Below are 27468 nucleotides of genomic sequence, written 5' to 3' on the forward strand. Positions count from 1 at the left end.
AGAGCGCTCCGAAAAAAGACGCTGGCGCTCAGAAAAAGGCGCTATGTGGACACGGGGTCTAATACAATCGTGGTAGACGGCCATGTTGGATTGACACAGTCTCTACATACTGAAATTAAAGCTGCAGACAGACAAATATTAGATGTACTTCGTGGCTATAGCTGTCAAAAAGAACAAAAGCATAATTCCTGACAGTGTTGAAATTTAAGTGGTACTTTTACAGCGTTGACGGCTGTGAAGATGCCATGATCGCCAAGTTTAGACGTTTCCTGAAACTGATTGCGGTGCTAAAGTGGAGCTGGAAATTATTTAAGGGCCTATTAGTACCTTTATACACACCACAGTGCCATTACATCTAGTCTATACCTCTTTCTTAACTGTCACATCATCACAAGGCGACTGTTGAAGCCCGATCACAGGGCACACATTCGTTTGCATCACCTCAGTAGATCAGCAATCCTCAGATCAATGCAATGAACATTTAAAGGGAGACAAATATCGTGTATTGTATATTTTTTTTTGAGTATTTGTATAGGTTCTTTAAAGTGTTCACTATTGTAACTCCCTGCTTATATTTCATAATAGAGATCACTTTTTAATATAATGACAATGTTGTATGTAATGATGTCTTTATAAATGATGTTTTTAAAGGACCTCTATTTCGCATCACGCCAGAGAAGGAAAAGGTATTACTAATTGTAATTTTATTCTGTAACATATTTTTTAACAGAAAAAAAAACTCAAGCTACATTGGTAATTTACATATTTATTTTGTTATGTAAATCATATTTATAAGTGCTATTTTCACAGAGAAGTGATTCTTTGTAAATTGTAAATACATTGCTGTTTTTTCTCTTTGTGTTGATTGCATGTCTTTGTATCAGATGTAAGAAAAGACACATTACATATTCTACAAGGGAAACATCACTGTGTAATTATTATCATAACCATCATCATTAGTATTGTTTTTAATACGTTAATCTTACTAAGAGGAGACGAGCTACCAGTTGTGTTTGCACAATTTTCATCACCATTTTTTACTCACAGCACGAAAAGCAGGAGGTAAGGTCAAAGGCTCCCTCAGGCTAAAAACACTGTGTGTCACTATTTTGACATGTCTGATGATAGATATGAGGCTTAGAATACACACACTGACAGTCAAAGCATTTCTAACACCTCGTATTTCAGCTGCTTTTTGCCAAAAGGAACGTCATCATTCTCCTGAAATAGGAAAATAAAAGAAGGAGTTTATATTTGATTGAAAATTAGCCATAACAATACATTTTTTACATTTTCAAAGATCTTATATTCACAAGCTAAAACAGCACCCTGTTTCGATGTGTTAAATTCTCACTTTGACTTTTTACTTCAGATGCGTTCACTGCCTTTAAAGTAATAATCTCAAAGATTAACATTTAAATCAATGCCTGTTAAGTCGCTATCTATCGCTGAATGAGGTAACACAATGGTGAGTGAGCCTATGGCCCTCTGATGTAAGCCTTTGCATCTGCAGTATTACAGACTGGATGTCTGTGGTGACGTTCATGGAAAAAGTAAGTGTTAGTGACGTGTTTCCCATCAGCCAGCAGTGGTTGGTCTGCCAGAGAGGGTAGGCGGAGCTAAGCGGCTGCTTTTCCGGTCTCTGCAGGTGTTGCAAGTAAACAGTAATCTACTATGGCTGAACAAACAAAGAAAAGATCGACGACTACAGATACAACTTCAAAAATAGGTAAAAATCCAAAGAAAAAGAAACAAATTCGACGCTCAGATGAAGGCAAACAGTCTAAAAAGGAAAGCGACCTTCAGCAAAGAAAAACAAGAGTTACAACCGTAACAATGAGAGCTAGCAGTAGATGTATAGTTATCTGGGAAGTGTCCCCCCACAATTGCAGATTACTGCCATAAGGGGCCGCCGAATAGAACGAAACTGAGATCTTTGAGTGTAATACTTTAAAAGGCCAAAGATCTTATATTCACAAGCTAAAACACAACCATGTTTTCAATTTGTTAAATTCTCCCTTACTTCAGATGCGTTCACTGCCTTTAATGATTCAGATACACTTAATTTGCCCTTTCAATCACTTATTCACGCATACCTATTAATGATAGGTGCTGGCTGCCTTACATCCGAGAGCAGCTGGGATTCAGTTTCTTACTTAAGGACATTTCAGCATCAAGTGAAGACCAACCAATCCTGGGATTACTGCATGGCACGCTCTACCTGCTGAACTACAGTCATCTTAGTACACCTGTTTCAATCAATTTTACCACCTAGAATGTGCCAAACACAGAGCTAAAAAGATCACCCCAGTTCAATAAGATCATGATATGACTGTGGGCATATGAATTTATCGTTCCCACAGAGCAATCCTGAAAAAACTGTTTCCAAGATTGCTTGTCAAAGATATATTAATGATATCGTGGTGATAAGAAGAGCTTATTAAGGAGAGGTAATTGATTGTCTGAAATATATTAATTCCACTTCCCTATCTTGGAGGGAACTATTTCTTTCCAGACTTCACACTTTCAAGGTAAAACAATTAAGACTATTATCTATTGTACATTCTTCTTTATACTTCCATATCTCGCTGGTCGTTCAGAGACTCCAAAATACACAAAGGGAATAGTTAAGGAAAACCAAGCTCACTGAATATTTGTCTCTGCCATCAGGGTAAATTAAAAAAAGTGAGTAATCTCTAACTAATATGAATTCAGTTTCTCCTTTGATCACCTTTTCCCAACCTGACAGAGAGGCTGGTTCATCAACACTGTCTCCTGGCTGCCAATCAACAGGACTTCCACCCTGTGGTCACTGTGCAGAATTCAGAGCACCTATATCAGACCAAATTGGGACTAATTCAATTCAAGTGAAGTGGAAAGTAAACAGTTTACACATATATTCCTTGTCGAACCCTGTGGCCTTCATTACCCACAATACAACAGGACCCCTGACTTTTGTTCTGTGATTCACATGTGTTATGCTAGTGGCAGCTAATGTACAAGTGGCAAAGCTATGTACCCCAGTGATGCTAACCCTGTGCAAATATGAGAGGCAGACCAGAGTGGGCTGTTGAGATCACTCTCTCATCCCCTAATGTCGCTGACTCAAGTGACATCACATAAGGCAGTTGAACAGATTTTTTTAAGCTCTCTCTGGAGCTTCTGAAGGCTTTAAACTATTTATTTCACCTGAGCAATAACAATCCATCACTAACAACTGAACACAGACTCTTATTTGTAAAATTGGTGGAGTTATCCGTTAACAACATGAAGACAGCGTCTTATTTTAACCTTGTTCATCAGGTATTTGTCTACCATAGAGTCTATATCTCAGACCTGTTAGCACTGCGCGAGCCTTCACGTATGCTGAGATCCTCGGGCAGAGGTCTTCTGTGTGTTCCAAATGCCAAACTGAACACTGAGGGGGACCAGAGCGTTTGCTGTGAGGACCCCGAAGCTCATGGACGACCTTCCCGAGGAGATGGGGTCAGCTGAGTCATGCTGATCTCTTTTAAATCTCTTCTTAAAACATACTTCTATTGATGAACCTTTCCTTTATTATAAATAAAGCCTATTGAAGTGTCCTTTGGCAAGTCACTGAAACCCAAATGGCTCCTGAAGGCACAGCCACCGACGTGTGAATGAGCGTGGTTGGTTAAATCCTGATTGGAGAATTCACTTTGCATTGCAGCCTTTGCCAACAGTGTATGAATGTGTGTGTGAAAGGCTGAATGTGACATGTAGTGTAAAAGCACTTTGAGTGGTCTGAAGATGACAAAAGCGTTATATAAGAGCAGTCCATTTACCATTGCATTTGTACAAGATGTTGCGCCACTCATGTGGTGCCCCTGTTGCCTCACTTGGAAGGCAATCTAGCAGGTCACATAAGGTTTCATCTACAGTGTAGATGGACCAAATAGTTCTGCTTACTAACTCCAAGCAGCTTTGGTGTCATGATTGTCAGCTCAGGACAGTTTCTGTTTATCATGTCTTCTTCTTTCTTTGCAAGCAGCATTATATTACTAGCTCAGTTTCATAATAGGTCAATAGGGCATTCAAAAGGTCAAGCGGAAACTGACTTTTTTTTAGGGCTCTCTCTGCAGCATTGCAAGGCAAACTACCTCAAATGGTGAGTTGCGCTTATAGACTTTCTATTGTGAATATCATCGGATAATGCATTTCAATTATTTACTTTCCCCATAGTGTTCGAACAAATGTGTGAATTCCAAATAATCAGTGACAAAAGCCGAATTGCAGTTATTTAATTAGCTATTTTCTCTAAAACGCAAATCTAGAAACATGTTTTATTTTTACTTGCTTTGTCATTTTTTTTTTAGCATAAGGGTATTTCCAAAAATGATTATATGGGATGTAACATAAATATTGTTATATGCAGTAAACTTGGGATGTTGTTATAATGTTAAAAAAAAGCTCAAACTTTGTTCCACAAACAAGCTCAAGAACTATTTCAGGAAGTGTTTTTTCCCTCTAAGAATCACCTTGTTCACTGTAAATCAACAATCAAAGCATAAAATATCACAGATTAAAGTATTTTAAGTAACTACTAATTCTTTTCTTCTTCCCTCTCACATTCAGCGCTCAATCATCACTGGTGCATAATCATCCCTCTGGACCTGTATGTAATTTCTGTCTCTAATGGGAGTCTTAGTCTCCCTCCCTGTCATTACGCTGTGTATAAATGCCAGTTTCTTACTGAGGGAGCTCTGACTCAGCCTCTCTGGGTGCTTCCTAGAAATACGACTCCCATGCTGCCCGCCACATGTAGCCTCCCACCCCTCTGTGGAATATAGACCCCCTATTTTTAGAGCTGGCGAGGCCTGTAACCCTGGGTTCGGCACAAACTTTCATTTAAACAGCCACCCCTCGCAGTCCACTGAGTGCACACACACACACACACACTGACACACACAGGACAGGAGGGAGAGGGTGTGTGTTTGTGTGAGTTACAGAGAGTGGGAGAGCAAATCCAAGTGGCAAAAGGAGACGGAAACAGCAGGACAAAGAGCAAGAGACAAGGCCAACACTTTTTTTGGGGCCTACACTGAAGAAATTATAAGGATATGATTAATGGAACTTGATTGACAGGAGAACAAACAAGTCCACCTGTTTGGGACTGAGGGCTATTGTTGGAAGGAGGATCTCTGGATGGGACTTTTAGAGGACCTTACTTCACTTTGAATTGATGCACTGGACAACTTTGTGATTGACGAGAGCGAGGAAGGGAAAACCAAGATCTCTGAGGACATACACAAAGTTTTGAGTAAGGACAGGATCAAATTACTAATCTCTCTAAAAACATAAGGACTGATACCAGTGTTATATGACTTACAGAGAACACACTCTATATGCATGGTTTATAGACTTAAGCAGCCTGTTAGGAACAGTACTTTAAATACAAACAAAAAAATTCAAAAGTCTTACTAAACACCCTTTACTGTAACATGCTCCTCTATAAATCTGCGTCTGCGTAACAGAGTATAAATGTAACTCCATCACACCACTGTAATTACAAGGCAAGCTCAAGGAAGATTTACAGACATTTGTAATTAAGGACCTTCTGAAAAAAGCGACCAAAGCGAGGGTGAGGTCTGAGACGAAGGACAAGTCTGGGCCGCTAAGACAGGACATCAAGAACATCGACGAGGACAAACAGCTGCCTCTGGAGGACGACACACACCATGGATTCTCATGGAGGACACTACCTCAACAAAGACGCTGTGCTGTCACCTTTGGGCGCAGCTCGAATGTGCCAGCTGCTACTTGGTTGCACCATAATGGCCCTTGTGTCCCACAGTGCGGGCTACAGCGCCACCTATGGAACCTTCTGCATGTTTGTGTGGTGCTTCTGCTTCGCCGTCACACTGGTTGTGTTCACCTTGGATATAACGCGACTCCACGCGTGCATGCCTATTTCCTGGGATAACTTCACAGTGGCTTTCGCCATGCTGGCAACACTCATGTACATCACAGCCTCCGTGGTCTACCCTGTTTACTTCCTCCAGACTGAATGTCCAGATGAGGTCTGTGAAGTCCAAATGTACCGCATTGCTGTCACCGTCATCTCCAGTGTGTGCTGCTTCCCCTACGGTGCTGAGGTGTTCCTAACTCGAGCCAAACCCGGGGCTGTGGTGGGCTACATGGCCACTGTGTCTGGTCTACTCAAGGTGGTCCAGGGTTTTGTGGCCTGCATTATTTTCGGAGCCCTGGCCAATGACAGCGAGTACAACCTCTACATTGCCACCCAGTACTGTGTGGTGGTGTACAGCCTGTGCTTCTCTGTCACTGTGATTGTGGTCATACTGACAGTTTCTGGTAGAACCTCTTCCCTGCGGTTCCCCTTTGATCGGTTTGTGGTCGTCTACACCTTCTTCGCTGTGGTCCTTTACCTCAGCACTGCACTGATCTGGCCCATCTTCAGCTTTGACAAAAAGTACGGCACAACAACTCGTCCTGAGGACTGCCCGCGAGGGGAGTGCCCCTGGGACAGCAAGCTGGTGGTAGCAGTGTTCACCAACGTTAACCTTATTCTTTATTTTGTTGATCTTGTTTACTCCCAGAGGATTCGCTTTGTCTCCAGCTCTGCTGTCTGAAAAATCTAAAGACTGTTTAGCCTCAAGGACAAATGAAGAACATTGTAAGGCCACATCCACCATGCCCTCCTGGTCAGGCCTCAGATTCATGGTGTCTAATGCATGTGTGCCATTTTTCATTAGCAGTGTTTGTCTTAAACTGAGTGTGTTTAACTGACAGTATTACCCTACAAACTTAGAGGCCTTTCTCCAGTTCTGCAGTGACCTACCACAGAGAGCCTTCCAGGTGCACTGATGATGAGCTGATCTCAGCAACTTCCTACACAGAGGATCCCGGGAACGTCCATCTCAGCACCAAATACATCCCTCTGCTCCAAATTCCTCTGGTGGTCACATTCAGGGCAGAGCTATTACTGGAGAATGGGATAATGTTGAGAACATCAGGAGTGTTATGCCAGTCATACTTACAGAGGCTTTATTTAAGTAATCATGTATTATGTATTTAAACACTAAAGTGGATGAAAATATATCTCATAGAGATGCATAGCTTGTATTAAGTCTGCAGTATGCACTGAACATAGCTTCAGGTTTTGGCTGTCTGGCCGGTTTGCTGTATTTTTACTTTCCATTTTGTATTCTTGTCCTCATATGTGTTGACTTTATGAGTCCTTTTCTCCTGCCAATCCCTGAATGTCAAGTGTATCTGATACATGAATTTTGAAGGCAAAATTTTGACAACAGTATTAAAATTAATGATTTGGGATAAGCAGAACTTGTAGTGACAATCTCCTTTTGCTATGATTCTGATATATATAATAAAATATTTAAAATATATATTTACCTGTTTCTTTTTCTATTGCTGGATCCTTTGCTTTATGAGAAGTAACAGCCTTACTGTGAACTATGGTATAGTTATGTTTATTATTAAATATGTGTACATTTGATTCGTAGCCTGTTCAAATGTAATGCTTGAATTTGCCCTTGAGTGATTATGCACGGAAGCCCTATGCGGACATGCATCCATACTTTTTATTTACTCGGTTTTCCCTAATAAGAAGTAATTTGTAATAGGTTGTTTTTCTTGTTATCTCGGGATAACAAAGCTGGTTTTAACATTATAACTAACCGATTCATTTATCTCAATATCTCAAGATAACAAAGCTTGTTTTCTCATGATAATGGCTTAATTCTCCGGCGATGATATTACAGACCAGGACGTGTAAATTAAGCCAATTTCTGATTGTTTTGTGCTTTTGCAACTCTGGGGATACAAGTTATGACCATCTGACCTTACGGTGGTGCAGCGAGTAAAGAACCATAAATTACTCGTTATTATGAGAACTGAGTTATAAAATGTATCATGTCCGCTTAGGGCTTCTGTAATTATTATATTACATTACATATGAGTTTACAAACACAAGGAATTTATTTTGGTGTTATGATGAAACCAATTAATATAAAATTAGAGTATAAAGTATAAAGCTAGTACAGAGTCCTACTGTCAGTATCTAAAATAAAAATAAAATTAACCTTAAAACAGTTAAATTAAATATAAGAAGTGACATGGAACAGCTTAACAGTATCTGCAGGATGATGGTGAGTGTAAAAAGTTTACAGTATGAAATACAAAGACAATGTACAATCGTGCAATGTAAACAGACAATAATCCAGTGTGAAAAACACAGCAGCTGATAAAGGCCCACTTGTCAAAGTATACGTGTATAAAGTGTATACGTTTGTTTGTAAGTTTGTACAAGTGTATAAGTTACAAAACTAAACTTACTGGCAAAACTTAACTGAGTAAATAAAAGGTATTACTTACTTCCGGGTATTAACTAGGCTACATGTGGGCTTTCTGGGTCAGGGAGGGGATCTGACTCCTTTTCCATAACATAGTCTGTACCATGCCTTTCAACCTTTTCACCAGTAGATGATAGTACAGCACAAGCTTCAAAACAAACTTTTCTGCCCTCCGACACAACCTGATGCAACTGGTTTTTCGGCATTACAAAATCCGCCCCAAAGTTATTTCGTTATACCTCTGTGATTGGTCAAACGTGTTCCTTGTGGACTACACATACTAAGCTCATTGGTCTTTTCGCTTGTCAGTCATTTTTTTCTCCACAGGTACAGTAGGGCGCGAGACAGCATAGCCACGTTGACTGTGTTGTAATTTCAGGTGGTTCTGGGTTGCTGTATCGCTCGGTCAGTCGGTCAACTCAGGTGCTCTTCTGTTTATTTGTAAGTTTTTAAGATATGTATTGTACAGTGACACGAATGCTGTCGCCATGTGTACCTGAAATGTCGTTTGCTTCGCTCAACGAGGAAGTGAGTTTGTTTACTTGTGCACCACAAAGGTCCCAGTAGAAGCTAAGCTGCACACCTGCTTTTAGACTTGATGCCAGACAATTAACTGCTGTTCTTGCATTAAAATAGAATAATCCCTGTCAATGTTGATGTTTGTATCTCTGTACACACGCAGGTAAAATGAGTGTGGGTTTCATCGGAGCGGGTCAGCTGGCCCACGCTCTTGTGAGAGGCTTCACTGCTGCAGGTGAGTTTTGAATTTCAATCTTTACCATGTACTGTATGGCCTGTTATTCAGAATTGACGATGTTGTTGATGTATGTTGATTGCAATCAGGCACTAAAATTATTTCTGGACATTTTCCCTTCTCAGGCGTGATTGCCACCCACAGAATCACAGCCAGTTCCCCGGACACAGACCTCCCCACAGTACAGGGGCTGCGGGTGGGTAGACAATTAAGGAAGGATTGGCCAATAGTACTTGATTCTGCATACAATTTTTTTGTGTGTTTTCAAAGAAACATTGCTTTACATTACATTGCTGATCATGAGTTACTACAGTGGGTTCGTTTTCTGTCCAGTGAATAACTAAAACATGTCATTTGTACAGAAATTGGGTGTCAATTTCACCACCAGCAACAAAGAGACGGTGAGCAAAAGTGATGTCCTCTTCCTGGCTGTGAAGCCAAACATCATTCCTTTTGTACTGGATGAAATTGGACCAGACATTGAAGATCGGCACCTTATTGTGTCGTGTGCTGCAGGTGTCACCATCAGCTCCATAGAGAAGGCAAGTTATAGTCCTCTGTCCAATGTGACTGACTAAACAAAGATTGAAACACATCGTTGAATGCACTTTCTTCATTAAAATGCAATATCTTGAGACTAAGACCATTAGCATAAGTCGATATTTGTAATGATTTTATCCTTGAAGAATATATTCAATATTTAAGATTTTTTATTTTATTTGCACAGGTATTACATAGAAACAGTTGTTAGCTATTCTTAAATCTCAGGCTCCCAAAACAATGCTAAAAAGACAAACTGAAGCTTTAAGATACAACTTTTCAAAATATTCAATAATAAATATTCTATAAATACAGAAGTGAAATAGAAATATGCGTAAAAAAAATATATATATTAGACAGCTTTTGCACTGATAAATGTATACATTGTGATAGTTAGATATATTAGAGCTGCACTATATTGGATTAGAAAACTTATTTTGGTGTTGCCGGTATATGCCGGTTTTTCCCACCTAACTGTACCGAAATAAACATATGCCTACAGGCAGATTAATACAATTTACATTCACTGGGCAAAGTAGGAAAACTATTTTAACTTAGGTAACATGTAAATATTTTTTTAAGGTGCATAATGCCATCTACTACTGATTGGAGTTTGTTGTGAATGCTATTAAATCATCTTAATAATCAAAGGCAGGTGATTTATGAGCATAATAAAAGCACCATCTATTGTTGTATGTTTGCCTGTCATACCAGCAGAATGTGCACTTTGGGCTGATGCTGATATTTATCTTTAACACCTTTACCGTCTGATACCTATTATATGGCATGCTGGAATTATCCTGCACCCATATTTATGAAGGTGTAAATGCTAATATTAACGGTTAGGATCAAAGAAACTGCCATATCAGGTTGAGATGACTCTCAATAATGCAGCTGTATGCCTGCAGATTATCCTGGAAGTCATATAGATTCTAAATATTTAACATTAGGGTCTCACTGTATCTGAGCTCTGATCTTGTTTTTGTTTTACAAATATTACAATTTGTGGCAGCAAATGAAAGTCAATTATTCAATCAACTTACCTAACTTTGATTTACGCTGAAAAAAAAAAAATATTTCCTTCAGGTTAACTTTTCCCCCCCTATAATTTCAGGAAAATTCACCCAGTACATTGTTATCCTTTACAGAAGCTGTACCAGCATCGCTCTGATCCAAAGGTGATGCGCTGCATGACCAACACTCCAGTGGTCGTGCGTGAGGGAGCCACTGTGTACGCCACAGGCACCCATGCACAGGTGGAGGATGGAAAGCTACTGGAGCAGCTGATGGCCAGTGTAGGATACTGCACTGAGGTGGAAGAGGACCTGATCGACGCCGTCACGGGCCTCAGCGGCAGCGGTCCTGCTTATGTAGGTCATTTATATATAGAAGGGTGTGTCTAACAATGTTGCAATACCAGGAACAATTGTGAAAAATATGTTGTTTGGAATTCTTAATTATTTTATCATCCTAACAATTATAATTGTGGCCTTCCAGGCGTTTACAGCTGTAGATGCTCTTGCTGACGGTGGAGTAAAAATGGGCCTGCCCAGGAGATTAGCTGTACGCCTCGGAGCCCAAGCACTGCTGGTATTACCTTTATCTTTTAACATATTTATATGTCGGATATATGTGCTCTACTGGGTGTTTTTATTTTTGTTCCAGTTTTGTAATGTTACTCTTGGTTAGGTTGGTTTTAATTAAGGTTTTAAAGCTTTGCTGAGTTGGAATTTTAAAATTTTGTCTGCTTTATCTTTGCACATAGGACTATTATAATATTCCAACCAAGAAATGCATTATGCATATGAAAATTAGACAGTCTTGACTCACTCTGGCACATTTTCATTTGAATGCCAACAGTTTAATGAGCACTGGCCTTCTAAATTTTATAAATTCTGATTCAATTTTGCCAAATCTTAGCTGCAGACTGTGTTTTCTTTTCTTCACACAGTCTTAATATACTCATTTGAATACAATATAACCATTACTGTTTATGTCTAATGCTGACTTCCTTTGTGCCTCTTTTCAAGGGGGCTGCTCGAATGCTGTTAGACTCAGAGCAACACCCTGGTCAGCTCAAGGACAATGTGTGTTCACCAGGTGGCGCCACCATCCACGCCCTGCATGTCATGGAGAGTGGCGGCTTCCGCAGCCTTCTGATCGATGCTGTAGAGACGTCCTGTGTTAGGACGAGGTAAGTTGATAAGAAAAGTGTGTGACAAACAAAGCAACAAATCATATTTCCTGTCACAGGGATACACAAGAAATGCTTTTAAGTTAATTGTCATATTCAAATGGCCAAACAGTGATATATTTCTTTTGAAGTTTATAATTCAAACAGTAGATGGAGCTATTTGCAAAAGAGTTTTGTCCTCTTGTTACTACTCACCTAGTGATAAGATTATATTATTCCATAATATTATGTTTCCTGTTCATGTTTCATGCTACAATTAACTGTCTCTGTGTTCCTACTCTTCTCTAAAAGGGAACTTCAGTTTTTGGCAGACCAAGAGAAAATCTCTGCAGCAGCCATAAAGAAGACCACTCTAGACCAAGTGTTGCAGCAGCCAGGAGTAACTGCAGAAACTGTTGGAGTCCGATCTCGCGGGATCAGCATGTTCAGTAGTAGCCCCAGGATCAAAAAGAAGTGATTGTGCTCTTGTCACACTGGAAACAACACATTTTAATATTACCTGTCACATCAACGACATCAGATGCAGTATGCTGTATACATCTACTGGCAGATGATTGTTGAAAGCTAATCTAATGGAATACTTTCGTGAAAAAGTAAACATGTCTGGGATGATAAATGTACATCTGTAAAGGTAATATTTTGTAAGGACATGCCTTTTCTTTGTTAAACTTAAAGTTTTATACTGTATTTCTAATTGCTCGGGTCCTCATTTTTTTCTGGTCCGTAACTGAACAATAATAACTGTATCTTTTAAAAGAAAGCTGTTTCTTATTTCAATCACTTCTTTCTGATGGTGGTGCATGGTTGGCAAAGTTTGGTTTACTTAGTAACAGTGCAATTCATTTGTATGCAGTGAAGTAGTATGAACTACCCCGTGGTTATGTGCTTTAATTGTTCAACTATGCATTCTGTTTATTTTCTTAAACAAATTTTTTTCTAAATGCTGCATTTAATGATGCAATGAAACTGTGAGGCTGTTTTCAAAACTCTTTTTCTAAAACATAAATAACACATTTTGGGAGTGATTTATTCGTATAATACAGTAAGTGCAAGAAGCGCGGTTTTGCAGTCACTCAACAGGTATACAGTGTAGCAATAGGTTGTCATTTTTTGGTTAAAATGTTTTTTTTATTGTGAGGAAAGAAGAGCCCTCATGAATGAAGGCACGTGACCAAACACGATGACGTCTGGCTTCGATACAAGAGAAAGGAATCAACAAGGAGAGCACGAGCTGGCATTTGGAAGCGCTATCGCTTCTGTCAGTGAAACCGAAATTTTACTGGCTCTAGTGTTTGGTCATCGCCGTGACGGCGTAAGTAGAGGACCTTGACGGCAACTACTTCATTTTAAAGTCAGGTGGGTCTGTAAACCAAGCAGAGTCTATGCTGTTGTTGTGCTGAGTGTGCATGCCTTCGCCTCGCCGCTGACAAGCTTGTCTCGGCTAGCTTTACAGGCTAGCATAACTAGCTTCTTACATCCAACCTCGTCAATGTTGCTTTATTTATACCAGAATCCGTTTTCAAACTAAGAGCATCCGCCACATTCATTCGCCTTGATCAACGTGTCGTTACATGTAGTGGGTTTATTTTGAAAGCGTCTACCGGAAATGCCTTTGTTGCAGTTGGGAGGTGACAACGGTCGGTTCTTCTACTATGCTGAGATGGCAGCTAATCTTTTGTACACACTCATGAGCTGCGAATAAAACGTGTCACTCAGATTTTGGGTTTGATGTGGCGCGGCAGCCTGCCGTTTCATGTGCTAAAGGTGATTTCCCAAGTTGAGGAATTGCCCGTGGTGGTGTTGTGCTACAGTTATAGTAGGAAGGCTGAGCACGGGGATTTCCTCGCTTGCTTGTTTTGTAGGCGGGGAGTTGTTTGCCACTTTCACAAGCAGAGCGTTGAGAGGTTGAAGACAAGAGTTGCGGAATGTCAATAACTGTGTAACCAGGTTGGTTTTGTGATAAATAGTTTGCAAAGACAGCGCGTGTCCTCTGTATCACAGCGCTTCTTATTATCGGTTTGTCAACTCATGCGCTTCTTGCTGTTCAAACCTGCTGCTTCATCACCTCGTTGTGAAGAGGAGCAAGCGCGAGCCGAGGCAGCGGTTTAGCGAGATCAGGTTGGTTTTTGCAATATTTTCTCATGACATTTCTGTTAAAGATGAATGTAATTGTTTTTAAATCTGAACACTGTGTTGTGCTTTTATGCGGCTTTAGATGCATGCATGGATTTCATCTCTTAGTAAACGTTTCCAAACCACCGTTTCGTGTTGGTTCACCTGAAGTGACAATTCATTTAACCACTGGTTACATTGTAACAATGGCAGTGCCAAACCAAGCTGCCGTCCTAGGCTTTAATATCCCAACCAGGCAGGCAACCACAGTATTTTGTTATTATCACATCCAACAAACAAGCAGCAGCGGTATTTTTATCGTGCTGAATCATCACAATGATGTATTTAGACGTCCTCAGAATCCACCCCGAAATATGGCACCACCGGACAAAGGTCTGCTCGGTGGATAAGGGTCGATGTTTATCAGCAAGCCGCCGTTATTATTAAAGAGGTGGATCGAAATGGTGCTGATCTGTCGTGCAAGTCAGTCATCAAGCCATGAGCATCAACTGATGACCATCATGCATTTATCAATAGCCTCATCTACATTCAGCTGAGAATGTGCATTTTAATGCAGTGCTGTCATGATGTACATCAACAAACGCGCTGTGAGTACATTTAGACTAAGTGCTTAAGTGTCAACTGCGATGTCAAATCCATTTAAAAAATGCATGATAAGCAATATATTATGACCGTGTTGTTATAATGGAGTCCTGCTATGAGTGGCTGTTTAAATTGGGCCATGTGTAATTATGGGATGAAAAGGAAGTTGAAAACAACATCTTATTTAGATGCTTTTTGAAATGAAAAAAGTGGTGTAGGACAAAAAAATATCGTAATGTGTATGTGTGCTGTAAATGCCTTTATTTTTAGATGTTGTCTGATACTATAGACAAGCGCTTGACACTATTTCACACAGTATAACACTTAATTTCTTTAATTTTGGGCTGGCAGATGCTCTTGTTCCCTGTGTGTGACATGATGAAATTTGCTGCCTATTAGAGTGCACGCTTATGGAGGGCAGGTAATGAATTATCCATGGAGAATCTCTGTGCAATTTGAAAAGTCACCTTGGAAACTGTTGAGCATATATTGGCGGGGCTAAACAGATAGAAGTTGCCCATTCTTGCTCAGATATCCAACTTATTTCATCATCTCTGTTCATGCGAGCAGGGCATTGAAGTGTGTTTAGCAGACAGGCCAGCCCCACATCAGAAGCCCGGCTTTGCAATAAAGCGTAATGCCCATCTCTGCCTTTCTCTGCAGGTAACCAGAACAGATGAGGGCCCATATAAGAGCCCGATGGGGCTGGCAATGGTGTGTGGATGGAGACAGGGAGTGGTGGAGCTCAGCTCTGAGATTTATCGCCTCCTGCATTGAGGTAGCGATGATAAAATAAGGCCGGATACCATAGAGGTGAACCGAGTGCACAACTCATACCCAGTGGCGTTGCTCAGAATGGGCAGGCAGTCGAGGGGAGAAGAGGATATATGAGGTTGATGAAACACGAGGCAAGACTTTACACAGCATAGAGTCTGGCCACCAACACCTCTGTATGGCCAACCCAGCTGTGCCTTGGGAGTAGTTACGCCTATTCAGGACAATTAATAGCCTCCAGAAAGGAACACAAATGTGGGATTTGTCCACAAAAGTGCTGCTTAAGCTGCACGGGGAAATGGGAATGCCTGCAAGGAAGAGAGAAAAAGATCAATATAGTTTTTTTTCCCCTTTTTGCAATGGGGAGGGAATGTTGGTGATGAAACCTCTTGCAAGTGTAGCGCGGATTATGATTGCTTAGCATTGCGATATGCCCGCTCCACTTCTCAAAGTAATACTTTCATCCAGACAGGGTAGCAAGTGTGTTTGATGAATTTCTGTTAGGAACTGGAGTTACACTTGGCATGTTCATTACTGCTCTCTGTGTGTTCATAATTTAGATTAGCCAATATCCGAGCGAACATGGAGAGCATAAGCGTGGAGCCGTGCACTAGCTGCTGTTTTTCATGTAACCTACTTTCATCTTGGCTGATTAATGTTTGAGACACATCAGCGGTGAACTGACATTAAAAAACAAGTGTTTAACCGTATCCATATTTGCGCGAGAGTCAAAATGAAAGTGGTGAATGAAGCAGGGGAGAAATTGTCAGTTTCGGTGCATTTTGAGCGATTTGGGAGACAGAAAGAGACTGCTCTCCCCATGTTCTGATTTGTTCTGGGCTGGATATGTGTACAATGTTCTAAGGAGGTTAAAGATAGTGACACCGTCTAAGATGAGCAGTATATCCCACATTGTGAAGGAGCTCAGGCAGGTGATTTAACTGACTGAGTACTGCCTGTTTTGGTTCTTTATTACTAATATTAATAGAGTTATTGTGAATGTCGCTTTCTCAAATATATGTTCTTACGTTACCCTTTAGGTTCAGGTTCCAACCTTCATATATTTTCTTTCTGTCCTATAACAATAATTAAATTTTTATAAAAATGCTCCTAATTGATAAAAGTAATAAAAAAAAAGATGTATTCTTTTGTGGAAGCTGCTTTGGTACACGCAGTGAGCAGATGTATTATCGCTTACCTATTTTCACAGGACAGAACATTTCATCTTACCTGTGGATGAACAAACAGTGTGCTGTTGGGATTGCACTTGTGACTCATGCAAAATAATGTTTTAAACTGTCTTTGTTTTCTTCTTCTGCACTTTTGGATGTGCGATTAAATTTGTAAGTTCTTTCAGTACTCTGAGCTTTAGTTCAGACTGAAAGATGTGAGATTCTGAGAGGAGATTGTAATGTTGACGTCAGAAACTACAATTCTTTGTATCGACTGATGATTATTATTTCAGACTCTGGCAGTTCTGGAGTGATGTAACTATGATTCATATACATTTTTTGTGACATTGAGTGTGGGGCTCCCGCAAATATCCTGTAGGCAGACATCATCAATCACTTGCCATAATTTGAGCTGAGCGGTGGCAGCGTTATTAATAGAAATTAGCATCTTTGTTACTTTCAGGTAATAAGTCTTGACTGCTAACTGACTGCGTTTGAATCAAAGCACTCCACAGGAGAAACATGATGATGAATTTGTTTTCTTTCTTGTCTTTATTCAGTGATGCTGCTGAGCTCTGTTTGTTTGATGGCCTTATCACAGAGTTTTGTTTTATTTGAAGAGAATCCACCTCAAACCATAGCTGTGCAGGGGCACCAATCAAAGACGTAATTAATTCAGTATTGTTTAACTTTAAATAGAATTAAAATGTGTTGAACTGCTTTAGTTTAGCCTTTGTGCTGCACAGGCTGTGTTGTAGCTGTTAGGTCAATGCAATATGCATTTAATATGTATGCAACCACTGTAGTAAAGCTCCTGGATATTTTGCTAGTGTGTGGGTTGCCTGCAACCCTTACTTCCTCTGCCAGTGCAAGGCCGAAGTATCAAGAGCTATTCTCTTCCTGTTTAATCAAGTCCTCCAGGCAGATACTGTGGAAGGCCAATGAAGTCTCTTCTCCTTTCATTCTGCTTGTACTAACAGAGCATCTCCGAGAGTAAACAGCAGCTACTGAGCTCAGACACAGATTCTGTATGTTTTGAAACATTGGTTAATGCAAACCAGTCTAACCCAAGTCCCTTTAAATAAGCTTCACATTATCAGTGACTTCAGAAAATACAAAATCCCTTGAGGGCGGTGATTCATGTTTTCACTTTAAACCACATGAACTGGATGCAAATTCTAGACATAAATGTGCCACATGCTCTTCTGCAATCATATAACCCACTTGGTTCCATATGGGATATTTTCAGAGCCAGAATTCTTCATAGTACATCATGTTATGGTTTCTATTTCCAACTCTGTGGATATAATTACAAGGATCAAATGGATTTCAAAAATGTAGAATATTGTGCACAAGCAAACAACATGTAATTATCTACAGATCTTTCTCTGCTTCATTACAGACTCCAACTGTTAATTTCAAATTAACGTTTTGCAAATGATAGTAACACTCCTGCATAAAAATACCTAAAAAACAACTAGCCCGATTATACTTTGAGTTTTGTGCTTATATTATCCCAAATCTTTCAACCTATGTTATGAGTAATATATTTTAAATAATGGCACGCTTTGTTTGGTTACCTGTCTTACAGGGCAGCAGGGGAAACACCAGATGAAACATCAGAGAGTGAGGAAGGAAGAAGCTAATGTAACGTGTGGCAATTTCATTAGAATAAAATGGCTTAATGTAAATAAACCTGACTGACATGAAGAGAAATTTTACTATGACCTTTCGGCACATCAGATAGATTTTCATTGGAAACAGGGGTTATTTAATGGAAAAGACAACAGTTCCCATGATCCCCTGCTACTTCTCGATGTCCCCAAACTTTATGATCTATTATTGTTTTAATCGAAAGATAACGTGCTGTTTAACCAACATTTTGAACGAGCATATCCACACGTTTGACAGATAATTATTGGCCCACAATCACTTTCCTTTATCCTGAAAATCAATCACTTAAATGTAAATTCCCAATATTTTGTGTATCGTTTACTGTGACTCAAAATGAAGGCATCACATATACTAATTCTTATTGTTTTGAATAACCCTGGTACTAGTTAAAATGTAATGCTTTGTAAAATTAGAAACATATTTGGTCACTAAAGCAACTTAATCATGTTTAGTTGTCAAATGAGCAGAGATTGTAATTATAAGCACTTGGGGTGGGACAAAATATCGATATCGCAATATATTGTCGCCCCAATTATCGTATTGCTGGAGCCAAATATCGATATTTTAATTTTGTAAAAATTCAGCCCTGTAAACAGATCTCCCTGCCCATTTGAGTCACCGCATCATTGTTTATCTCAGTTTGTGTCAAAATCTGAACTGGCGCCCAATTGCAGCGAATAATAATACATTAATTCTGCACTTCACCTTTTTGGTGTTATTTTCTATTCTTCAGTTAATCAGATATCGTGATGTCTCATGATACGATTTGTCTTGCAATCAGTTATCGCAGAATTGCTGTATCGTGATGTTATCGTGAGTTACCCTGCAATTCCCACCCCAGATAAGCACACAATTTCTCCCTGGTTTTATAATCTAGCATGAAGCCTCGATATTCTTTCTGTCCACTTTAATAGTGTGTAGGGAATTTTTTTTATTTCAATTCATCGATTAGTTTGATAAATAGATGACAGAGTCAAAAACTTCACATTGAAGAATCTGGAATAAATTTTTTTCTCACATAAATTACTCAAACCATTGTTCAATAATCCAAAAAGTCGGTGATTACTTTAGTAGTATTACTTTAGTAGACAACTAATCATTTAATCAATGTAGCGCTGCTGTTATTCCCTCATTACCTTATTTTTAAAAGCAAGAACAATAGTTGGACAATGTACAGACTGTCCCAGACAACACGTCACTTATGTTCTATGCTTCTCAAATGTAGGCATAAGATTTCGGTTAACTGCTATTTAGCCCCGAGCCTGCACTGGTCAAAAGTATTGGCTTAGTATTTCCCCTCTACTACAAGCGTATCACATTTCCCTCTGAAAGCTGCTGAATGATTCCCCCTCTCCCTCTTTTTGTCACTCTTATTTCACGCTCTGAATACTTAGTAGTTAATAGCTTCCCTCCCCTCTTCCCATCCTACCTTTCTCTCACACAGACACTCGCGCACTTTCCCCCCCTTCCTCCCCTCCCGTACACAAGTTTACACCAGTCACCCGGTAACTCTTCCAGAGCTATCACAGGAGTCTGATTTTTAATTTGCAGTTAAACGGCGCCCAACACATGCAGCTTGCTTGATAATTGACTTCACTCAGCTGAAGGGAGGAATGATTAGATCTGAATATCCGAGCGATCTTTTCAACTCCAAACTAGAAGGGAGGGAGTAAAAGTAGTGGCTCTGATCAGGCATGAAGTGTTGAGAATTGCTATTTATGGCATACAGGGTGACAGGGTTGGCTGGTTACATTAAGCATCTCAACCCGGGGAGAGCAAGTGGACAAGAGAACAAATAAGCACAAAGTCTAAATTAATGAGCCAAAGCGTAATGAGAAATCGCTGACATTTCTTTTGTTTTTCACGCTCATCACGTGCCTCTGAGTATCTCTGTGGTTATCATCATTCTACTTCTCGTGGAAAGTCCATGATAATGGAGCGGGAGGCTACAAGTCTCATACATTATTGATCAGGGAAACTGAATAGGTGATCATACTGGCTTAACATCCAGCTCTCTTCTTTTGTGTTGTGTTAATCGTCTAATATGGGCAGGTTTAGAGAAGACAATGGATTGAAAGCGCTGCTAAACTTCTCTTTTATAGGGCAGTGGTTCTCAAACTGTTCATTAATGCATCTGCCTAGCAACTAACCAGTGGTATTTTTATTTTTTTTTAAAGGCTAAATATATGACCTTATATATATTAAGGTACAAATAAGGTACACTACAGCGCTGATCCATCAGTGTCTGATGTACTTAAAGTTGTAATCTTGAAGATCTCAATTTTGTTCTCTCTGGCGGCACCTATGGCGATAAATGGTAGTTGTGGGAGCACACTTCCCAGATATCCAAACAGTGTTGCATGTGTGACGTCCACGGTCGGCTCTGTTCCTCGCTGACGGTCGCTTTCCTTTTTGGACTGCTTGCCTTCATCTGAGCGGCGAATTTGTTTGTTTTTCTTTGGATTTTTGAAGTTGTATCTGTAGCCAACGATTGTTCAGCCATAGTAGATTTCTGTAGGGATGCACGATATTATCGGCATGTTATTGGTATGAGCAGACTATGGCTTGAAAATGTCGATATTTTCTGCCGAAAACAACGCTTTAATTTTGCTTAAATGCTCGGTGATTCCTAAAAAATGCTTGACATAATGCCACGACATTTACTCAGTGAGAGTGTGTGAGTGTACGCCTCTTCCATCAAGTGTGAAGAAGTGTGCAAGATGTCTGCGGTTTCCGAAACGGACAGCAAGGTTGATTTCATTTTATGTATTTGTTCTGTGCAATAGGTAAAATTTGGCATGTTGTATGACCTAAGTTTAAGTAGTTTTCTTATATTGCCCAGTGAATGTGTACATTTTAAAAAACACTGTATTATGTATCTGCATCTGCCAGTGGGTCACTACAATAAGAGCAGGCATGATATCAAATCCACTACAGGGGAGACTTGATGTTCTCTGCAATGAGGTGGACAAAAAACATCTGCTTAATATATCGGTATCTGTACAATCGGCAAAAAGGGTTGGAAAATATCGGCATATCGGATATTGGGAAAAAGTCCAATATCGTGCATCCCTAGATTACTGTTTACTGGCAACACCTGAGAAGCAGCAACCTGGCTCCGCCTACCCTCTCTGGACCAACCACTGCTGGGTGATGGAAAACGTGTCACTAACTGGGCGCCGCTTGTGATTTGACACCCAGTCTGTAATACTGCAAATGCAAAGGCTTTCATCAGTGGACCATAGGCTCATTCACCATTATGTTACCTCACATTGTGTGATAGATATTTACATGAAAATCTTGGACATTATTACTTAAACAACTTTGATGAGCTTCAAGTAATTGTAGGCTCATTTCTCCTCATCAGATTGTACAAACAAACATATTGCGGTATATTATTTTTAAGAATTTTCTAAGAATTTAAACTAACAAAAAGAACCTCCCTGCAGTTCTCTGAAGTTCTCCATTCCCCCCATTTGAGAAACCCTGATGTTGGGCCAAAGCTCCTATGTCTCGTCTTATGGCTGCACAAACCTTCGCAAATCTGGACCGGTCAGTGCAGAATCATAGCAAAATAAGCCACATTATGCGTTAGGTTTTGTTTGTCTGAGCTGCATTGTTCGTTGAGTGATATTCAGCTGTTTCACAGAACTGAGTTGCCATTGTTGGATGCTGCCTGCGCTTTCATCAGCATGCACCTCCACTGTCTAGTTTTATTCACTTCATTAGCAAGCTGCCAGTGCCAAGTGCTCAGACGCTTCTGCTCAGGAATTGATCATGACAAGTTAAATTTATATGTGCTTGTGTGGTATTGGTAATCTGTCTCTGCGTGGATACATGTGCATGTGATTACTGGCATGATATGCATTACACTGTCATGTCTCAGTATAGCCTGCGCCCTGTTAGTCCTCCCCGGCCGTGTTTAGTATTCAGAGAGCAGGCGCTGTCGTAATCTGGATTCTGAGGCAGGTTGCTGGGGTTTTTGTTTGCTCTTATGGCCCTGATAATCTTGTTACACTGCTGTCAAGTGGAGCTGGCTCTCCCTGCAGCCCTGAACCACCATGCGTGCCACCTCGAGTACCAGAAATCCACCCCCGTCCCAGCCCCCCCCCCCCCCCCCTGCTCACAACCCCCCACCAGCCTATACCGCCATTTTGAGACAGCCGTTGATGGAAGAGCCTTGGATGTATCCTTGAAGAATCACCTCCTGAGCATCTTTATTCAGCCTCCCACCCCCCGCCCCTGTCTCCCACCCCCACCTTAGGCGGCGAACGACAGTGATAAATATTCATCAGGGGACGCAGTGCATGGATGCTGGAGCCTCGGTTCCCCCTCAACAAAGGGTCCCCTGGCTAATGGTGTCCATCCTTGGCAGCCCCCCTGGAGAGATCCTGTGGAGGGGATGAGATCATTAAAGCATGACACGGGCTCAAGGCCGGACCTATCATGTCACATCAGCATTTATCCCACCAGAGTTTTTTTCCCCCCCTCTTGAGTCTCAACCTAAGCCGACCCCACCTTAGCGAGCTGCCCTCTATAGATTTAGATGAACACAGACAGCTTTTGAAGGTTGGCCGGGTTGCTCGCGTCGTGTTAGTTCAACTTCACAACTTCCTAATTGGCACCTTGGTTTTGGTCCTTGCTGAGATCAGTATATTTTTTTTTCCCTCAACCTGTTCTTCTCAGGCTCCTCTAAATGTGTCGAGCGTGCATTTTTCACAAGGCTGTTTGCTCTCTCTCTCTTTCTTTTTTTTTCTTCTTCTCAGCCTCTCTTTCTCTATCTGTCTCCCTCACCATCCCCTCCTTCTCTTTCTCTGGGTGACCACACTCAGCGATTTCTGTTTCCTGTGGGTGTGATGTCTCTCCTACACAAGCAATCAGCTCTGATTTGTCAGCGTTCTTTCAGGCGATTCATAAAAATTCAGCAAGCACCTACAAAAGACTTGTGTGTCCCTGCGCTTGCTCCCTACCTCTGCTGCCCTGGTGCTCCGAGCTTAGCAGCTTTTTTCCTCCTGCTCCTTTTTTTAGGCGCGCAAAAAAAGAGCTGGAATTATTAACAGCAGGTAAAACACAACATGCTGCTGTCCTCGATTGAGACTTAAGAGGATGATTGTGAAAAGCAAGGGCATCCTGTTGCAATCAAAGTCTAAAATTTAAAGAAATTACAGGTGTGTTTTCCCTTTCTCTTCCTCTCCGTGTGTGTTTTTGTGTGAGCAGTGCCTCTTTGTCTCCGGGAGGTATGACATGCCTGGTAGTGGAAGGGAGCAGCTGTGCATTGGACCTTGTCTGTGTTGTGCTGCCATGCCCTGTCATTGGTAGCCGTCTGTTGGCAGCAGCCTGTGCTGGAGGGTTGCAGCCTGGGCGCAATCCTTCCACAGTGTCATATGGTGAGCTTTCAGCGTGCCAAGCCATGCCTACTGTGTTACCCTACACAGCTGTGTGACAGAATACGCCTCTTCAACCTGGACAATGTGCCATCTCTGTGTTTTCAAGAATCCAATCGGTTTTTGAACAATGTTGGGTCTAGGCGGCTGAGGGGAAAATGATAGGCTTATATGAAATTTGGAAGAAGCTTCCTTTTTTCCCTCCTCTCATCCCAGTAGCTATTAGTGGAGTACTTTCCTGTCTATTTGTCCATTATCTGTGCATCATCAGGCAGACCATTATCCCATTATGTTTTGCATCTGTGGTCCAAATGCTTACTGGAAATGAGTCACCACAAAGGCCGGTGAAAGGTAGGTGTTACTATCAGTCAGCTATTCATAGCCAGTCCAACGGGGATGAAAGTATCACATTTTAAAAGTCCTCCGCAGAATGTGAAAGGCTTTTTATATTGGCATCTGCTCGCTGGGAAACGTTGCCTTTTCATGACGAGCCAGAGGACTTTTTGAAGTAAAAGCATCAAGAATGCAAGTCACAATCTGACCCCATGTTATGTCCCCAGCCTGTGTGATAGTGTCGTATTCAGGTCATTTTTAACAAGCGCCTGTCTCTCCCTGTTTGGCTCAGGTGACCGGTCCACCTGTAGCACCCCTTTGTTGCCATGGAAATATCCTGGCCATCTTAGTGCACTTCTGAGCTACGACTCATCTCCCTTTTTTCCCCCCTCTTCCCTCTCTGAGCTTCTTTGCACACATCACACATATATACATGATGACTAGCTTAGTGGGCGTGTGGGCAATAAACACATACACACACTAATTCTTTTGAGGATTCTTTTTTTGGGGATCTTTTGTTTCCTGTGTTTGATGCTAAAAAGTTGTAAGAGCCCACATGCATTTGTTTATGTGCTCAGCACAAACACACTCTGCTGGGCCGTGTAAATCAGCTTACAGAGGCAATGTGCTGGCTGGGCTGACTGTGGTTGGTGCCTGTGTCGCTGACACAGCATTTACCGTGTGTAGTGTAAAGCACCCAGGGCCACAACCGTGTATGCGCTTGTCTATGTGTGTGTGTACTTATCCTGTGACAGAGCTCACACGGTGCAAGGCACCCAACCTTCTGCCTGTCTTAACACCAGTGGGTTAGATTTCTTGCCCGCACAGCTTCTTTTGGTGTTCCCTCAGTCTTGACATGAATTAACTGCAGAGCAGCCGGTTTATTCCTGATGAAAGCTGAGGCTCTGCAGTAGTTACAGCATATCCCTCTTTCATTGATTTATGGGATTATAGGCACGCATCAGCAAATCTAGACAGGTGTTAGTGTCTAGACTGGATAGCTCGTGCAGTAGATGAAGGCCTGCCCTGTGTCCTTTTGTCAGTGTATTTAAGCGGAGGTTGTATGTACAGTAGATAGGCTGAAGTTTACACTCAAGTCCCTCCTCGTCCTCTGCTCTGGCTGCACAGAGCAGAAGTTTCTTAGAAATCATTGTGAACTGCTGCCAGCATAACTGAATGTGATCCTTATGACTCAACATATTGTTGTTTGGGAGATGTGTGTTGGAGGGGGAAATGCATACCACGGAGTTATTTGTTCATAGTGACAGATGCAGTAATAGACCAGGTACCTCTCACTGAGCAGACTTGGCATCACAAGCAGGAAAGTGTTAAGTCCTTGACCCACTTTTTTGCCTTGTGTATTTGAAGGACCTGAGTATTTGAGTGATGCTGTAGCGTCTGTGCCAGAAAATACTTGTTAGGGTATTTCACAGAGATGTTCTTCCTCAACACTTACATGCTCGTGGTATTGTTCGTTATGCTGACGGTGACTTTTCTTTCCAACAGACAACCAGCAGTACAGGGGGACGCGGCTCTTGTGGCATGACTACCACAAACAAGGGAAACAAAGCCTTGAAGGTAATTAGCCGAAATGACAAAGAATTCAATTTGTCGAATTGTGTCGAATCCACCGCTAACTTACCCCCATCCCCAGGTGAAACGGGAGCCAGGGGAAAATGGCACCAGCCTGACAGATGACGAGCTGGTGACCATGTCAGTGCGGGAGCTGAACCAGCATCTACGGGGCCTGACCAAGGAGGAAATCCTCCAGCTGAAGCAGCGGCGGCGTACCCTGAAGAACCGGGGCTACGCTGCCAGCTGTCGGGTGAAGCGTGTCACCCAGAAAGAGGAGCTGGAGAAGCAAAAGGCTCAGCTGCAGCAGGAGGTGGACAAGCTGGCAAACGAGAATGCCAGCATGAAGGTGGAGCTGGACGCTCTGCGTTCAAAGTACGAGGCCCTCCAGAGCTTCGCCAGGACTGTGGCCCGCAACCCCGTCACCTCAGCCAGGGGACCTATGGCCTCTGTCATAGGGCCCCTCATCCCTGGTAAAGTAGCTGCCACCAGCGTCATCACCATCGTCAAATCCAAAACGGAGGCTAGGTCGTAGTAGCAGAAAGGCCGGGGGAAGATTTTCAAGACTAAACTAGTCAGTGCATTGTAACATGGTCCAGGATTACCCATGTAAGTTCTCTGTTCTAACCCTTCCTCAAACACTAACTATGCTCTTAAAGTCACCCTTAAAGTATGGCTCTGCAGTCCGTACCTGTCAACGGACATCTCCTGCTTCTGGGTGACACAATCACAATGTTCAAATTTAGCAGCTGGTTATTGAAGGCTGGCAAAATATTGGCAATACTAACATTTTATTTAAAAAAGTGGATTGCGGTTACAAATATTGAAAAAGGCAATATTTGGTACAGTATGTCATGTATCTGTTTTTTGAGACTGAGCTCTTAAGATTTTTCCGTCCTAATTGGCACTTGTTGAGTCCCACAGCTCTTCAAAACCAAGATAAAATAACTAAAGATGATACTCCAAACCCATTCAACAACAAATACTGAAGACAGAGCCAGCACACAAATGTCTTTCTCTTGTTATAATGCACTGACTTAAATTGGGATGCATAAAAATCTTGGCGTTGATGCTACAGATGTCTTCAAAACAGCCTGACTAACCTAAAACTAAAAAAAATCAAACTAATTTGTGACTTTTGTTGGTCGTCTGTCAAGAATATAAGCTTGAAATAATGCTCCAAAATCTAGCATTCATTTCTGTTTATGCGGCTGTGACAGGCTTTAATGAACTTGTCATTATCAATATGACTGGTAGATGCAATAATATATGTATGCACTGAAAATACAAAGAGGTCTTGCATATTTATGGTTAAGTGGAAATGTTAAAAAAAAATGATCAGCAGTTCGTAATGATGTTGCTCCAGAGCTGAGTGCCATTCCAGTATGACAAGATTCTTCTACAATATCTGAAAACCTGAATGTTATAACAGTAATATCCTCGTGTTTTGTGGGGACAGTGAAATCCACAGACATTTTGAAACATAATTTTTGCTCATAGAGAAAATATGTTCAAGTTGTTTTGTTTAAAAGATATATATTGCATTTTTGTAATTACTTGTTGACAGGGCCGTCAGATATTTCCAAAAGAAAATCTTTACACAAGCTTTACTGTTCGAATTGTTAAGGTGTAGAAAACTTTGTCTAATGTTGAGTTCTTGGTTTTTATTACTAGGTAGAAAAACTTCCATTGTTTATAGAAATACAGATAATGAAAACATAAAAAAAAAAAATCCTGTGACATCTTTTTTGCAATTGTACCGAAAGTGGCTTACTATTGAAGTCTGATAGCTTTTTTCTAGTGACTAGGCGCGTACTGTGGGGTAGCGCGTGCTGTGATGTGTAAGTGACAAGTTGGCAGTGTCGTTCACTGTATAGATGTCAATGCTGTGCTATTTAAAACAAATCTGTAGAGCTAAACTAGGTGGTGTAAACAAGGTCAATTGTCTTTGTGCGTATTGGCATCTGTGATATCCTCCGCTTCCTTGGTGTTAGTTACAAACATA

General features: G+C 41.1%; 3 protein-coding genes across 4 annotated transcripts; all 3 read left to right on the forward strand.

The window, feature by feature from the left end:
• Nucleotides 1-5428: 5428 nt before the first annotated feature.
• LOC138603061 (myeloid-associated differentiation marker-like protein 2) lies at nucleotides 5429-7075 on the forward strand. The gene has a single exon (XM_069674715.1). The coding sequence runs from the start codon at nucleotides 5700-5702 to the stop codon at nucleotides 6609-6611; it is 912 nt and encodes a 303-aa protein (XP_069530816.1). The 5' UTR covers nucleotides 5429-5699; the 3' UTR covers nucleotides 6612-7075.
• A 1622-nt stretch (nucleotides 7076-8697) lies between these two features.
• On the forward strand, nucleotides 8698-12642 carry LOC138602892 (pyrroline-5-carboxylate reductase 1, mitochondrial-like). The gene is made up of 8 exons (XM_069674510.1): nucleotides 8698-8792; nucleotides 9034-9105; nucleotides 9231-9301; nucleotides 9468-9647; nucleotides 10794-11015; nucleotides 11143-11235; nucleotides 11676-11839; nucleotides 12131-12642. The coding sequence occupies exons 2-8, from the start codon at nucleotides 9039-9041 to the stop codon at nucleotides 12294-12296; spliced, it is 963 nt and encodes a 320-aa protein (XP_069530611.1). The 5' UTR covers nucleotides 8698-8792; nucleotides 9034-9038; the 3' UTR covers nucleotides 12297-12642.
• A 434-nt stretch (nucleotides 12643-13076) lies between these two features.
• Nucleotides 13077-26876, forward strand: LOC138602702 (transcription factor MafG). Of its 2 annotated transcripts, none has more exons than XM_069674236.1 (3): nucleotides 13077-13195; nucleotides 25398-25469; nucleotides 25546-26876. In XM_069674236.1, the coding sequence occupies exons 2-3, from the start codon at nucleotides 25434-25436 to the stop codon at nucleotides 25996-25998; spliced, it is 489 nt and encodes a 162-aa protein (XP_069530337.1). In that variant the 5' UTR covers nucleotides 13077-13195; nucleotides 25398-25433; the 3' UTR covers nucleotides 25999-26876. The 2 variants fall into 2 exon arrangements, with proteins under 2 accessions (XP_069530337.1, XP_069530338.1); XM_069674237.1 differs by lacking the exon at nucleotides 13077-13195 and adding an exon at nucleotides 13918-13957.
• The last annotated feature ends 592 nt before the right edge of the window (nucleotides 26877-27468 follow it).

The sequence above is a fragment of the Semicossyphus pulcher genome, unplaced genomic scaffold (genome assembly GCF_022749685.1).
Source record: "Semicossyphus pulcher isolate SPU_LCO1_2020_fin unplaced genomic scaffold, fSemPul1.0.p SCAF_23, whole genome shotgun sequence".
NCBI classification, from domain to species: domain Eukaryota; kingdom Metazoa; phylum Chordata; class Actinopteri; order Labriformes; family Labridae; genus Semicossyphus; species Semicossyphus pulcher.